Source organism: Ochotona princeps, chromosome 6, assembly GCF_030435755.1.
Source record: "Ochotona princeps isolate mOchPri1 chromosome 6, mOchPri1.hap1, whole genome shotgun sequence".
In the NCBI taxonomy this organism is placed as follows: Eukaryota; Metazoa; Chordata; class Mammalia; order Lagomorpha; family Ochotonidae; genus Ochotona; species Ochotona princeps.
In genome coordinates this window covers 3,306,162-3,321,862 of record NC_080837.1, presented here as the reverse complement: position 1 = coordinate 3,321,862, position 15,701 = coordinate 3,306,162, and the positions used below count along the sequence as shown (strand labels likewise).

The window sequence follows — 15,701 nt, the reverse complement described above, 5'->3', positions numbered from 1 at the left end:
TCTCTCCATATACACACACACACTCCTTTCCCACCTCCCCCTCACACACACACACACACTCCTTCCCCACCACGTGCACACACACACGCACACACACACACACACACACACACACTCCTTCTCCACCTCTCCTTCTGATCTGCCTTTTCCTTCCTTTCCCAGGAGCGAGGTGAGTTGTGGCTGCAGGCAGCGCTGTGGTCAGCAGAGGGCGCCAGAGCCCGTCCACACAGTCCCGGGCTGGGGCCTGACCCTGCAGTGGAGCCGAGGGCCAGGCAGCAGGGGGAACCGTGTGGGCCTCTCGCTTCTCCTGCGGCCTGGGCTCTGCCCTGTGCACCTGCACACGGGTCAGCAGACACACACACCCTGCTGTGTGCGCGCGTTAGGCTGTGTGGCATGTGTGTTGCGTGTGTGCTGTCTTGTGTAAGGCTGCACCTGCCTTCTGAACCTCCCTTAGCATGTTGATTTACGAAGGAAAACCTAAAAAAAAAAAAAACCTTCAGGAAGTAATGAGAGGGAATTCCTTTTAGAGAAAATCAAATCAATTAGCAATTTAATTGCTTTTTTTTTTTTTAAATTCACAACTGATTGCTGAGTGACTTACCTGGCAAAGTATGATTGAATTACTGTGAATTTGGCACCAGAAGAAGCTGTCTCATGCTCGAGTCTCTTGTTAGCTCACAGGTTTCTCCCCAGGGGCATCACAGATGGCTGGGCCAGGGCCACAGAAGCGGCCCTAGATGCCAGGGACTCCCGTGAACTGGGCCAGCCCAGAGCCAGGAGGTAGGAGCTTCTCCTGGGTCTGAGTACTTGGGTCACCCTCCTCTGCTTTCCTAGCCGAGTTGGATGGGAAGTGGAGTAGCCAGAACTTGAACCTGCTCCCTTTAGGGGATGCTGGCACAGCAGCCAGTGGATCTCCCTGCTGTACCACAGTGTTAGCCCATGGCTGGATGCCTCTGCCCTAGGCTCCCACAAACTGTCTCTCCTCGGCTTGTCCAAGCTGTAGTCCCCAGGCATCTGGCTTTTAGCAACCTCTTCTTACACAGTATCCCTCACCTGCTGCAAGGACCAGAGACACAAAGCAGAGAAGGACCAACGAGACAGACGCACTGACAGCCATGGCCTGGCAGGCGAGATCGGGTTTGCGGTGTTCGCTTGCTTTCCCCTGTGCACTGGGGCAGGGGCGAGGGTTGGGGGATGTCATTTGTTTGGGGGACCTTGCCAGGAAGCAGGAGTGGGCAGAGGGACAGGGAAAGGGATCCCTCAGTGTGCTCCATGGCAGGTTTGAACCAGGTCCAGAGGGTGTCCGTGTAACATGGGAGGTTAGGGTGCTGGCAGGGGTGCCACCAAGAGGCTGAAAAGTCCCTAGGTCTGAGCAGCATGGAGTCCTGGGCGACCCCAGGGAGGGGGCAGGTTTTGGGGGAAGAGGCTGAATCCAGACAGACACTACTGTGACCTGGATGTACATGGTGGGGAGCTGCTGGGACCCGGCCACGGTGAGCAGAGTGCATGCCAGCCTGCCTCGTTTTGGCCACAGGGCCAGGGTGCTGGGCTGGCACCTGCTGGCTATCTTTGTCCTTGGGAAATGTGGCTTGGGGCATGCCCCAGCTCTGCAGGCAGTCATCTGACAGAAAGAGAGAGAGAGAGAGAGAGAGAGAGAGAGAACAGCAGGGGGCACCAGTATCAGGGCTGGGGAGGACGACTAGGTAGACGAAAGCAAAGCCAGCACCCCCGTGTGTCAAAGACTTCTAGTCGATCCTGGCCTTCCCTGATACCACGCACTCTAGGCCTGGGGGCTCTGTGGCCCCTGGAGATGGAAGGGATAAGGTGAGGGGTGTCAGTGACAGGTGGCACAGTAAGCGGCTGGTGGCTGCTTAGGTTGGGCTCCTGGATATGGAGGGCTGAGAAGTGGCCTCCCTTCTCAGAACTTCATCCTGAGCCCAGCACCTGTGAGTGCTGCTCTCCAGGGCCAGGGCCAAGGGGAAGGTGTGATGAAGGTGCAGGTGTTGAGATGGGACTCAGCCCTGGGTGGCTTGAGGCATGGGTGGGCCCTAATGCAATCCTACGGGCCTGCAGGGAGGAGGCGGGAAGGCACAGGGCAAGCATCAAGGAGTGAAGCAGACAAGCAGAGGGACAGAACCCTTGGGGTGGGGGGTGCCCAGAGGACGCCAGCCCTGCCCACACTGCAACGTCAACCCGGTGCGGCTGATCCTGGCTCTCTTCTGGCCTCCAGAACTGGACGAGAGGAAGCGGAGCATGCCTGCAAGCCACTACACTTTTCGTCAGGGTTGAGGCAATGGCAGCCCCACTGCAGGTGCCTGCTGGCCAACCGCCGGTGCTGTGCTTGGCGTGGGGGCACGCGCCCTCTGCAGGCCATTATGTACACTGCAGGCTCCTCTCCGGCCGCTGCAGAATAATGTGGCGTAGGGGCATCCCGGGGTGTCTTTCCCCAAGGCTGCAAGCTCTCTGAGCTGAAGCTGGATGGACTGAATTTGCGGCCGCCGCCCCAGCCCCCCAGCCTCTTCCCAAAGCTGAGTACCTGGCATTGAACTTGGAGCCCTTCCTTGGAAACTCCTCCTCACGCACACCTGCTTAGGAGGAGGCAACTGATGCCTGGCTGAGGGATGGGGGCCGTGAGTGGGGGCTGCCCTTATTTGCATAATGGTTGTATATATTTGTATCGTATTGGCTCTGACCCCAGCCCTCATAGGTGACATCACTGTCACTGCCTCTGAGGACTTGGATGCTTATGAATTCCCTAAAGAGATTCCTTTCTACACAGGCTCAGAAATTAACTTGGAAGCTTAATTATAAACTCACTCGGTGGAAGGGCCCTAAGGTGCGGAGGTGAGCCCTGGAGAGGTGCAGGGGGGCCCAGTGGAGCACTCAGGGTGCTGGGCTCCCCGGTGTGGTCACTGCTGTCCGCTAGGCCAAGGCCCACCTGCTGTAAGACCTCAGGTGAGTCTTCCCCGCATCTTCCCTGCCCTGGGGGTCTCAGACCCTTGCTTGACCCAGGCCTTGGTCAGCCTAACCCAGCCCTGTCCACCCTTACCCCTATCAGACCCCTGCTGTGCACCCTGGGGGGGTTTATAACCCAGCCTATATCCTGGCTACTCCAGTTCCATCCAGCTCCCTGCTAATGGGCTGAGAAAGCAGCCTGGGGGTGGCTCAAGTCCTTGGGCTGCTGCACCCACGTGGGAGACCAAAAGGAAGCTCCCAGCTCCTGGCTTCTGCCTGGCCCAGCCCCTGTCATTGCAGCCATCTGGGGAGTCAACCAGCAGATGGAAGATCTCTATCTGTAACTCTGCCTTTTAAACAAATAAATGTATGTAAGTTGGTGCTCCAAGGGAAGAAACTCAGGCTGGCTGCAGGTGGCACATAGTTGCGTGAGGACAGTTCTCGATTGTGGCCTGTGGGGCAAGCAATGGTGGCACTTCTGACCTCACATCTTCACTTGAACTCTGGGGACTGACAAGCCGCCAGGTAGGGGTGGGAGGTGCTGAGTAACCGAGGTGGGGGGGCAGTTTTGGCATTCACCCTCAGGAGGCTCCTCTAGCAGCTGGACAGGGGTGGGATGTGGGCTGTGCCTTAGCCTGGGGAGACAGGTACTGTTCAGCTCCATCTGTGGGCTGAGAAGAAGGTGCCATGACAAAGCAGGCTTGGAAGCTGACAGTAGGAGCTGGGGAGACATGAGCCACCTGCTGGCCACAGAGGTCTGGGCCCTGTCCCACCAGGGAGCCAGGGGCCTGGGCCCTGTCCCACCAGGGAGCCAGGGGCAGGGGATGGGAAACTCAGAGAGGATGATGAGGAGTTAAGGGAGCAGCGGTGGGAGGGGTGGAGCAGGAGCCAGACTCTCCTCCCTGGACCAGCACTGGTCCTTCCCTTAAGCATTTGCTTGTCATTGTGGATGCCTTGCAGCCATGGAGCTCGGTGGGGGACAAGTAGCTGACCATTCAGCCCAGCCCCCAGCCTCTGATCCCCCACCCCCAGCCTCCCAAGGGGTCGTTTCTCCCCACAGGCATCTCTCCTTCATCACCCACCCTGCCTTAGCCCCACATCGCCCACCACAAGCCACCACTGCAGAGGCTGCTTCTTTTGCGCTGTATTATTTCCTTGCCCTGAGCTCTGGAGGACTTTGTCCTGACCCCACGGCTGAGGAAGCGTCTTCCTCTGTCCCCACGGAGCACATCCATCCTCCATGATCCGTTCCGTATCAGAGAAGGAAATCCTTCAGCGGCTGAGGAATCTAGGGAGAGGGGAGGAAGGAGAGACGGGTTCTAGCAGGTGCAAGGCAGGAGACGCTGGCCTGCTGCCCTCATTCCTCACTGCACCTACCCAGCTGGCCACCTCCCCTTGAACCCTGTGGGTGCCCAGACCCCACTGGATGCACACAGGGAATGGGGGAGGGGTAAGGGCCTTAATATTAGGAAGTGCAGCCTGCTGAAGGGGGACGGGCCTGTGACACACACAAGCCAACAGGGAGAAGATTTCACAGATCAATTTCTACAGGTTGGAGGCTGAGAACCTGGCACAAATGCCAGGTCTGGATTGGGTGCACCCGCCATGGGTTAGGTCAGGGGGATGCTGAGATGGAGGAGGAGGAAGCAGAGGAGAGAGGAGAGGAGAGGAGGAAGAGGAGGAGAGCTCCCTGGGCAACTCACCTCCTTTTGGATGAGCTCAGCATAAACCATGCAGGCAGCAGAGATCAACTCATCAGCATCAAGGTCAACAAGGTTGTTGCAGGCCTGGCGGGAAGAGGAGCAGATCAGGACAGGTGTTCTGTGCATTGTGGGCTGTTACCTGGGCCACCTGCTGGTTAACTGAGGCATGACAACCTCTTGGCTTCCCTTGTGCTTTGGGGTAGAACTCCTGGGGTCGCTGCAGCCGTCCTGCCCAGGGCCCCTGGGTGTAGAGCTCCATGGTGGGGACCCTGTGGATCCTCCCTGGGGCTCCAGTGGGCACTCACCAGGAGGATGTCGTCGCCGCTCATGCTGTGCAGCAGCACCTGCTCACGCACCATCTGCAGCATGCTGTAGGCCACCAGCACCTGAAAGTTCCTACATGGCTTTCCTGCCAGCAGAACCTGAGGGGGGGTATTTCAACTAGGCCCTGCAGCCCAAGACTGGGGGTGACCTGAGGGTGCCAAGCTCCCCGAGCCCAAGCAAGGGCCTCACTGCTTATTCATCCATCCAGCCACCTACCCATCCACTCACCCATCCATCCATCCATCCATCTATCCACACACATCCACCCGTCCAACCATTCATATATCCATCCATCAATCATTCATCCACCCATCCATGCGTCCATCCATCTACCCATCCACCTATCCATTCATCCACCGTCCACATACCCATTCATCCACCGACATACCACCCACCCACCCATCCATCCATATATATACCCACCCACCCATTCCCTCACTCAGCCATGGCATTCGCTACTGTGGACCTAGACAGGGAAAGACAAAGCAAGGGTTGTTGGGAATTCAGCATTCCAGGGCGCCACCAAGGCCTGCGGGTGGCTGTGGACTTGGGCATGGAGACCAGGAGGCCCAGCAGGTGAGAGCTGACAGATGGTATACCAGATGACAGACAGGCCCTGGGCAGGGCAGTGATGGAAGGAAGTCATGCCGCTCCATCTGCTGGTGGTCCTGGCAATTGCGCTCAAAGGGCTACAGGTGTCCTTGATGGTGGTGGTGGTGGTGGTGGTGGTGGTGTGTGCGTGTGTGCGTGTGTACCAGGGGGGGAGGTACGGTCTGATCCTCTCCAGGTAGGAACAGCCAGCTCTTTGGAACGGCAGGAGAATGAGAGTGGGATGTGACCCTGGGGGTGGGGAGTGGACGGTTGGACTGCTGGCTGCCTTTCAGAAGGCCAGGGATCCTTGGCATGAATTAACTGATTGACAAGTTGACAATCTGGTATGGGATGGGGAGGGCAGGGTTTCCAACGGAATGAAAGCCAGATTTCTGTGCCGCATGCAGCCTCTGGAAAGCAAGGAAGGACTCGAAGCTTCCAGAGGTTATCCCTGGAGGGTGGGCTCAAGCTCCTCACCTCCCAGAGCCTCCAGACGTCATCAAAAGACTTGAAGGCACGCTGGAAGCAGAGGCAGAACCAGGGGAAGAGCGACTGCAGTGCCCCGGCGCCCTTGCCCTCTGTGGGGAGAGCAGCAGAGACAGGCCAGGGTCAGGGACAGACAGGGCCATGTGAGGCGGGTTGGCAGGGGGGTGTTGCGGGGGGGGCAGGGGTGAAGTCCAGGGTGCTACTGTCTGGCTGTTCCCCTGACCTTTCCTCCCTCTCCCAGGCAGCCTAGGCCTTCGCAGGATCCTTCCTCCCCACACCCAGTGCCTGCCCTGGAGGGCTGATCCGGGGCATGTCACTGACTCAGGTGCTCGGCGTACACAGGGTCCAGGAAGCTGATGAGGGTGCTCAGCATGTCCAGGTTCCTGCCCACCCCGATGCTGATGACACAGCTGTGCTCCTGCAGTGATGGGGGAGGAAGAGGCACCAAGTCCCTTCCTGTGCTAGGGGCGCCAGAAGAAACAGCCCTGCTGCACCCTGCCAGCTCCTACTCTGTTTCCAGGCTGGGCAGGAGCGTCTCTGCAGGGGTCTGGGTGTGTGCGAGGGGGCCCCTTGCTCTAACCATGAACCTGTGACCCACAGGTTCTTTGCAGAAGCTGCAGAAAGCATGGTCTCAGGGGATGGCAGTGAAGTCACAGACAGGACACGGAACTGAAGCAGCGGCTCATTTTGGTGCAGAAGTATTTCAACATCCACGTGCATACATTTGCCATGAACTTTTGGAAGATCCCTGTGGTAATGCATGGATTTCAAACATTTCTTTACAGCCAGATTAAATGATTTAAAACACAGTTTTTAGAATTTTTATTTATTTCTTTTGTCTATTAGGAAGAGAGAGAGCTCTTCCATCTGCTGGTTTCCTTCCCAAATAGCCACAGTGGTCAGGGCAGGGGTGGGGCAAAGCCCAAAGCCTCATCCAAATCTCCCACATAGCTAGCAGAGGCCCAGGCGCCTGAGCCCCTACCTGCTGCCTCCCAGGGTGTGCATTAGCAGAAAGTTGGATTGGAAGCAGAGTAGCCGGGCCTCAACCTCAAGATTTAGATATGGGATGCAGGTGTCCTTGTGTGTCTTAACCCAGGCTACGTACCCACCCCTAAACTAATCCTTCAATTCGATTCCCATTAGCTTTGGGAATGCAGCTCACCTATGTGTGCACCTGGGTGGCTGTGTAGGTGCCTGTGAGTGGGCAGGTGTATGTGTCTGTGCATGTGGTAGGGGTACAGAAATGTCTCCAACGTGGCTCCCGTCACAGCACGCATACACACACAAACTCACACACACACTCACCCCCTGCTGGGACAGAATCAATGACCACAGGGGAAGGTACAGTGAGCACCTTTGTTGTGGAGTGGACACAACAGTGAGGGGGTTCTTAGAAGCCTCAGGGAGGCTGTGAGGAGCAGTTTTCCAGGGAGGGAGCTCCAGGCATCAGTGCCTTCAACCGCCCCCCCAATCTGGGCAGTAGAGACTGCACAGGGCATCCCTGAGTCCCCATGTGCTGGAAGGGCTGGCTTCATGACAGGAGCAGCGAGAGGCAAGTCCCACGAGGGGGCCCGAGTAACGTTAGGCCTTCTAACATTACTGGATTTCATCCTGGGGGCCCTGGGGAGCGGTTGCAAGACCAGGTGCCATCCTTGGGGGGGTGGCTGGCCAGCAGCATTTCACCCCCTTCTCAACTCCATGCCTGCTTCCCCCTAGAACACCTCAGCTGGGTTTGGCATGGCCCTCCCGAGAGCCTCCCAGGGCAGATAGGGGGAGAGGGGCTGGGGCATGGCTGGAGGGTGTGACTGGGGTGTGACTGGGTGTGGCTGGAGGGTGTGACTGGGGCATGACTGGAGGGTGTGGCTGGAGGGTGTGGCTGCAGTGTGGTTGGGGTGTGGTCAGGGTGTGGCTGGAGGGTGTGACTAGGGCATGGCTGGAGGGTGTGGCTGGGGCATGGCTGGAGGGCGTGGCTGGAGTGTGACTGGGGTGTGACTGGGGTGTGGCTGGAGTGTGGTTGGGGTGTGGCTGGGGTGTGGTTGGGGTATGGCTGGAGGGTGTGGCTGGGGTGTGGTTGGAGTGTGGCTGGGGTGTGGTTGGGGTGTGGCTGGAGTGTGGTCAGGGTGTGGCTGGACCCAATGCCTGTTTGTCCAAACCAGGGCTCCAGAGCTCACCGTTTTCTGCAGGAAGAACTGGAAGAGCCAGAAGGTCTCGTGGTCATGCTCCACCATCAGCTGGAAGAGCATGGCCATCTCGTGGAAGCCGTGCTGGTACTCTGGGGTGGAGGGGGAGACCGGGGCTCAGAGGGTGCACCTCGGTGTGCACCAGGATGGGCTGGGCAGTGCAGGGCTCACCTGCTCACCTGCCCACCGGCTCACCTGGCTGCTGGCTCACCTGGCTGCTGTCTCATCCAAGCTCACCTGCTCACTGGCTGACCTGGCTGTCAGCTCAGCTGGCTGTTGACTCACCTGCGCCCCAGTTCACCTGCTCACTGGCTGACCTGGCTGTCAGCTCACCTGCCTGTGTGTTGCAAACGTAGCCCAGGAGCAGGACCTTCTCCAGCCTCTTCTTGTCGATGAGCACGTTACCCAGGGGGTCTTTGTCATAGAGCTTCTTGATGTCACAGCCTGGGTCGGGGGTGGCAGGTGAGCAGTAGCAGGAACCACAGAGGAGTGGATCCCCTCCCCTCATCCCAGGAGCACAGGATGGGGAAGGAGCGGTAAAGGCACACCAGCACCCTGAAGCTCAGCTCCTCACCACCCCTCTGCCAGCTGGCAGCATTTCTCTGCACCCTTAAACCTTTCCTTTGTCCAGGAAGCCCCACTACCCCTTTCCTGTCTGTTCAGCTCAAGTTCAGCTAAGGTCAAGGCCAGATGGGTGAAGAGTCAGAGCAATAGATGCTCCAGGAAGCCCCAACTAGAGCTCTAGTAGGGTGGCCCCTAGTGGGGGAATTACCTCAGGCTGGACTGGGTTCCAAGCCTGGACAGTTCCTGGGACCCACTGGAAATGTGCCATGGCTGGTGGGCATTGGACCACTTCTACTGTTGCCTGCTGCCCCTGCAGCCCCTGCTACCTGCTGCCACCTCTGCTGCCGGCTGCCGTCCCTGCCGCCTCTGCCGCCAGCTGCCACCCCGCCGCCCCTGCCGCCATTGCCACTGGGCCCTCCCTGCTGGCCGTGCTCACTGATGCTATTCCGAGTCTCCACGAAGTTGCAGTGCAGATTCTCCAGGAGCGGCTGGAGCTTCTCATACATCTGGCACAAGGCCTCATAGTTTTTCCTGGGAGAACGGAACTGAGGCTGAACAAGGGGGTGGCTCCCTTGCCCAAGTTGGGGAACCGTTGGGGAAGCTCCTGGGGCCAGGGGGACACAGTGGGGGAGGGGACACCTAGTCCAGCCATGCCCCTGCCTGTATTGGTCCAGATGCCCAGCCCAGCCTCCCGGGCTCTGCACCCTGGCCCCACGGCTCAATACTGGGTCCCAGTTGCCCCCTTGGTGGCCCAGGCCTCGGGGGTGCCAGCTTCCTGCCCTCATCCTGTCTCCTTATCTGGAGAGTGGGTTCTAAGGCTGGCAGCTAGGGCTCAGAACGGAGTCCTGAGAGAGATGGGGTTTTGTATTCCATTATCCTCCTGGGCTGAATGGAGCTGAGGAGAAAGCATGGGTGGGGACTGGCTGCACCTGCTGTATGCAGGGCCAGGTCAACATCCCCTCCCTGCCCCCGGGGATAGGTGAGTGAGGGGCGTTCTCAAAAGCAGATGGAATATGGGGCAGGTGGCAGCACCCTACCTCCTGGTGCTGTCCACGGTGAGCCGCTCGTCCTGGGAGCTCTGCCATGAGTAGTAGCCTGTGAGAAACTTCCAGGCTTCCGTTCTCACAAAGGGATGCAGACCCTGGCACAGTGGGGGGAGAGGGGAAAGGTCAGGAGGTGTGAGGATGTCCAGACATGCCCTGGCCCCTACCTTCCGCACCCCCAGCTCCAGGGCAATCCACACGTGGGAGCAGGGAGGCACGCAGGGACCACACCCGCTCCAGGATGTTAACGCAGATGAAGTCCCGGGGCTTGGCCAGTTGGCCATTCTCGTCGAAGAAGCTATTCCATTCAGTCTTGTCGATGGGCGGCTTTCTCTTTACCTGCGAGGACAGGGTCAGGCTGACCTGCAAAGCAGAACTGTCTCCCCGACCCACCTCACCCTGTAAAAAAAAAAAACCAGTCAGATAGAAAGAGGCCCGTGCGCATGTGCAGGTGGGGTCCATTACAGGTGACTTAATGGGCAGAGCAGCTAGCGAGCAGGTGTGGCTGAGATGCAGTGGAATCCCAAGAAGCCACATCAACAGATGTGTTATCAGGAGTGGAGCAGGCAGCAGCCGGAAGCCCGGAGCTCCATCCGGGTCTCCCAGTGGATGGCAGGACCCGAAGGTGGCACTTGGGCCATCCTCTGCTGCTGCCTTAGCAGGCGCCTTAGCAGGAACCTAAATCAGAAGCAGAGTGGTCGGGACTTGAACCAGCAGAGGGTTGCGGGATGCCAACATGGCAGGCAGTGGCTTAGTCACTGCTTTTAATCTTCATTTTGACTTGCTAGATGTAAAGACACAGGAAAGGAAAACTTTTATTTTTGCATTGAAGATTTTGGGATGTATAGAAACAGGACCTTTCCCATCTAATGCAGGTAAAAACAAATGCTATAGAAAACAACAAGGCCGGGCGCAGCGGCGTGGCCTAGCGGCTAAAGTCCTTGCCTCGAACATGCCGGGATCCCATATGGGCACCGTTTCTAATCCCGGCAGAGCTGCTTCCCATCCAGCTCCCTGCTTGTGGCCTGGGAAAGCAATCGAGGACGGCCCAAAGCCTTGGGACCCTGCACCCGTCTGGGAGACCTGGAAGAAGTTCCTGGCTCCTGGGTTTGGATCGGCACAACACTGGCCGTTGTGCTCACTTGGGGAGTGAATCATTGGACGGAAGATCTTTCTCTCTCTCCTCCTGTCTGTATATCTGACTTTCTAATAAAAATAAAATAAAATCTTAAAAAAAAAAAGAAAACAACAAGGCCTTGGTAGAAGTCTAAGGCATGAAACGTGGTAGACACTGGAAGAATTTCAGTTCTGAGGGGTCAGCTTGGTGGTATATCAGGCTAGTCTTCCACCTGCACTGCCAGCATATGGGCTGTGGCTCAAGTCCCAACTGCTCCACTTGCTGACTAGCTCGTTGCTTATGGCTTCAAAAAGCAGTGGAAGGAGCCCAGAGAAAAGGCTCAATGGCTAAAGCCATGCCTTGCATGTGCCAGGATCCCAAAAGGGCACCAATTCATGTTCAGACTGCTCCACGTCCCATCCAGATCCCTGCTTGTGGCCTGGGAAACTAATAGAGGACAGCCCAAAGCCTTGGGACCCTGCACCTGTGTGGGAGACCCGGAAGAAATTCCTGGCTCCTGGCTTCAGATTGGCTCAGCTCTGGCCATTGTGGCCACTTGGGGAGTGAACCAACAGATGGAAGATCTCTCTGTCTGTCTCTCAGTAACTCCGGTTTTCTTTTATTATTGTTATTTATTTTTATTGGAAAGGCAGGTATACAGAGAGGAGGAGAGACATAAAGGAAGCTCTTCCACCTATTGGTTCACTCCCCAGGCGGCCACAACAGCCAGAGCTGCGCCAATCCAAAGCCAGGAGGCCGGAGCCGCCTCCAGGTCTCCCACGCAGGTGCAGGGTCTCAAGGCTTTGGGCCGTCCTCAACTGCTTTCCCAGGCCACAAGCAGGGAGCTCGATGGGAAGCGGGGCTTCCAGGATTAGAACCGACGCCCATATGGGATCTCGGTGCAAGGTGAGGACTTTAGCTGCTAGGTTACCACGCTGGGCCCAGTAACTGTGGTTTTTAAGTTAAACAAGTCAATCTGAAAGAAAGAGAGAGAGAGAGAGAGATCAGTTCTGAAGTCAGCGCATTGTATTTTCTTGTAGTGAGTACCAACAGCACATGACTGTGCAGTGCTGTTTGAAGCACCTTGTGTCCCTGTGTGCATGAACTCACTTTGATGTTCACAGGCACTTGTGGGTGGGTGTGACTGCTAACCCCTGTGCAGATCCATAAATGGAGGCCAGGCAGTCGCACAGCCAATGTCACTGCTGAGCTGTGGGCCTAGTGCTCATGGGTGCTGGGGTCAGAGGGCTCCAGCGGTGAGATGGTGGTGGTGGTGGAGGGTGATAAGCGGGCCTAGAGATGGCCAGTGAACAGAAGAAACATACAACTCCCTGTCACTGAAGATGAAAAGCATTGCTTAAAATCACATGCTGTACAGGCAGCAAAAGGGGGTGAACAAAGGTACTGGGGCTCGCAAATTGTTAGTAGGTGTGCCATGCCCCAGGGTCCCTGCTGATACATGAGGAAAGAGCACGCACACTTTACTTTTTCTGTAGGGAAAAACCTTGCTTCATCCTAGGTTTGGAACCACCTGCTTACAGAAGTATTACTGCCACCTGGTGGTAGTGTACCCAAATCATTAGCCACAACACAAAAAAAACAAGCCCAGCACCCCGTCCCAGCCCCTGTCCCTCCCAGTGGACAGGAGCCCTCACCAGGATAAAGGAGGCTGAGCTCCGGGCAGAGAGGCTGTTTTCCGGAGATAGGGTGGTCATGGCTGCTGCCGGCCGTCTGCTAGGTGGCCTCCGGCTCCAGCCCACATGGAACCCTGGAGATGCTCAATGATTGGTGGCCCTCCTCGGTGCGTGTGTTGGTAGGGGATGAGCTGAATTCCCAAAAGGAAACAGGCCTCTTCAACTTGCCACTGTGCTTAGAGCCAGTCAGCGACGTGTCACAAGGTCCCCGGAACTCTCGTCACAATGGCCTTGTAACCTCGGAGCATCCCAAAGGTCACACACACACACACACACACACACACACACACACACACACATCCTGCAGCTTAGGGCCCCACCGTCTTGTTCACCTAAAGGTGGGATGGGCAGGGTGGGGGGTGAATTTGGAAGAAATGAGGTTAGTTTTTTTTTTTTGAAAAAGATTTATTTATGTTTATTGGAAAGTAAGATTCACAGAGAGGAGATACAGAGAGAAAGGTTTGTCTGCCGGTTCACTCCCCAAGTGGCCACAACAGCCAGAGCTGAGCTGATCCAAAGTCAGGAGCCAGGAGCTTTTCCAGGTCTCCCACACAGTTGCAGGATCCCAAAGCTTTGGTCATCCTCTACTGCTTTCCCAGGCCACAAGCAGGGAGCTGGATGGGAAGTGGAGCAGTTTGGACATGAACTGGCGCCCATATGGGATCCCAGTGTATGCAAGAGGAGGATTAGCCAATTGAGCCATCCCACCAGGCCCATTTAGACTTTTTTTTAAAAATCGAATTTGTTTTTTTGTGTGTTTGAAAAGGAGAGTGACAGAGAGAGAGAGAGAGAGAGAGAGAGAGAGGTCTCCCAGCCAATGGTTTACTCCCCACATACCTGCAGCAGCCAGGGCTGTATCAGCCAGGAACCAGGAACTCCACCCAGGTCTCCCATTCGGGTGGCGGGGGCCCAAACAGTTGGACCCGTTTCCATTGCCTGCCAGCTGCATGAGCAGGAAGGTGGATGGGAAGCAAACCAACCAGGACTCACACCAGCACCGGCATTGCGGACGGCGCCTTAACGTACTACACTGCAGTGAGAGTCTCCCAGTTTTCTTTTGTTGCATCAGCATAAACTTACCTTTGAGTTCTGCATATCACGAGCTTTGTGAGGTGCCCTCCTGTGGGCATGTCAGCTGTGAACACTGTGGACAGCAGTAGCTCAGAGATGCCACATTCCTCTCCCTGGACCACCCGACCAGGACATAGGGAACAAGAAGCCTCCCCACAGGCACCTGCTCTCCCCACCACCACCCTCCCCAAGCCCACTAGCCCATCAGGCTCACCTCTTCGCCTCCTGCTGGCTGTGGGAACTATGCTCTCACAGCGGGAGGGGGTGAGGGGGAGGAAGTCTGTCTTAGCTCTGTCCCCAGAGGTTATTCCTCAGTTCCAGCCTGGAGCATGCGGGAGGGGACAGCTCGCCAAGCAGGTGGGAGAGTGAGCTGGAATATAGACAGCGGGGACGCTAATGGAGAGAAGTGACGTCACGGCTAATTGCCTCTCGGAAGCGCAACCGCTCCAAAATGAATTTTTCATGAGACGAGAAAACACTTTACTTATACAACCTGAGCCCCGGGAGAAGGAACGGGCAGCGCCTCCAGGAGCATCAAGTACCCAGGACTTACTTGCCCCTGCACCTCCCCTGGGATGCCCACCAAGGACCTGAAATGAAGCCTCGGGTGACCAGCAGCTGGGCTCCAGCAGGGACAGAAGGAGGTCTGTAAGTGCTCCACTCATACCCTGAGCTGGAACTCCAAGCCCAGTGGAAGCACATTTCTGCACCAGCGCTGGTTGCTTTCTCAAAGAAGGGGGTTATTCTCCTCCCCCCGCAGGCTGCTCCTATGTTCAGAGTTGAGATCGCCTAGCCCCGGGGACCACTTGTAGCAACTGTACATCACAGAGTGAGGGGTGGGAGCCTGCTCGAGGTCACACAGCAAATCAAAGGCAGACCTGGTGTTGGCAGCCTGCACCTTGCCTCCCGCGCCCAGCCCACTGTCTTCAGATCTCTGAACATGCCAGACTTGGCAGGAAGGAGAGGGGCTGGGTCACCCAGGTGAGGGGGCTCCCCAGTCCCACTGAGATGAAGATCAGCTGGTTCTGCTCTTCAACTGGGCTCCCTCCCCCTGCCCTGACAGGGCAGAGGGGTGCAGCGGGCAGTGGGCCGGGGTGCAGGATGGAGGGTGGGAAGGGAGAAGGTGGGTATCCCCCGCTTAGCTCTGGTCTCGTACCTACTCCCTGCAGCACAAGATGTAAAGGGATACTAAGATAAGAAGCTGGCTTGATGTCTCCGCAGCTTCAAAGCGAACAGACACTGCCGGTGTCATCTGGGCTCATCAAAGTCTGCAGGAGAGGTTTGATGTGTCTGGCTTGCCCACCATGGCGGGCGGGCAGGAGGCAGGAGTCGGCCCTGGTCTCGCTGTGCCATGCCACTGGGGCCTTCGTCCACGTCTCTTCCCATAAAGTGAGGGGGCTCCCCGACCCCACCTTTCAGTCAAGGTCCAGGCAGCTTCTAGGAGCCAGGCACCCCTACTGCCTGACATTCATTTTCACAGGAGGCTCAGCCAAGGCTGGGGCCTGGCATGGGTGAGCACAGAGGCACCGGGATGTGAAGGGGCCTGTCCAGGGTCACACGCCAGGCCAGCCCCTCTTTGTATTTTTTTTGTTTGTTTTGTGTTTTTATTTTTTAAAGATTTATTTATTTTATTGGAATGGCAGATGTACAGAGAAGAGGAGAGACAGAGAGGAAGATCTTCCGTCCAATGGTTCACTCCCTAAGCGACCACAACGGCCGGTGCTGCGCTGATCCAAAGCCAGGAGCCAGGAACTTCTTTCTGGGTCTCCCACGCGGGTGCAGGGTCCCAATGCATTGGGCCGTCCTTGACTGCTTTCCCAGGCCACAGGCAGGGAGCTGGATGGGAAGTGGAGCTGCCGGGATTAGAACCGGCGCCCATATGGGATCCCAGCGCGTTCAAGGCGAGGACTTTAACCATTACGCTATCGTGCTGGGCCCTCTTTTTTTTTTTTTTTTTTTTTCTGGAAGCTTTT

General features: G+C 56.9%; 1 protein-coding gene across 1 annotated transcript; it reads right to left on the bottom strand.

The window, feature by feature from the left end:
- Positions 1-4,084: 4,084 nt before the first annotated feature.
- TBC1D21 (TBC1 domain family member 21) lies at positions 4,085-12,709 on the bottom strand. The gene is made up of 11 exons (XM_004594642.3): positions 12,619-12,709; positions 10,078-10,185; positions 9,841-9,944; positions 9,240-9,334; positions 8,573-8,683; positions 8,231-8,331; positions 6,381-6,477; positions 6,051-6,151; positions 4,964-5,080; positions 4,659-4,742; positions 4,085-4,243 (listed from the first exon to the last, which is right to left on the bottom strand). Exons 1-11 carry the CDS (start codon positions 12,676-12,678, stop codon positions 4,211-4,213), a joined length of 1,011 nt encoding a protein of 336 aa, XP_004594699.2. The 5' UTR covers positions 12,679-12,709; the 3' UTR covers positions 4,085-4,210.
- Between the last annotated feature and the right edge of the window lie 2,992 nt (positions 12,710-15,701).

Excerpts from the sequence above, each read along its gene's own strand:
- TBC1D21 (XM_004594642.3), bottom strand. The coding sequence starts at position 12,678 with ATGACCACCCTATCTCCGGAAAACAGCCTCTCTGCCCGGAGCTCAGCC. Across the intron at positions 9,945-10,077 it reads GCGTTAACATCCTGGAGCGG|GGTCTGCATCCCTTTGTGAG; the intron begins GTGTGGTCCCTG and ends CCACTGTGCCAG. Across the intron at positions 6,478-8,230 it reads AGTTCTTCCTGCAGAAAACG|GAGCACAGCTGTGTCATCAG; the intron begins GTGAGCTCTGGA and ends CCATCACTGCAG.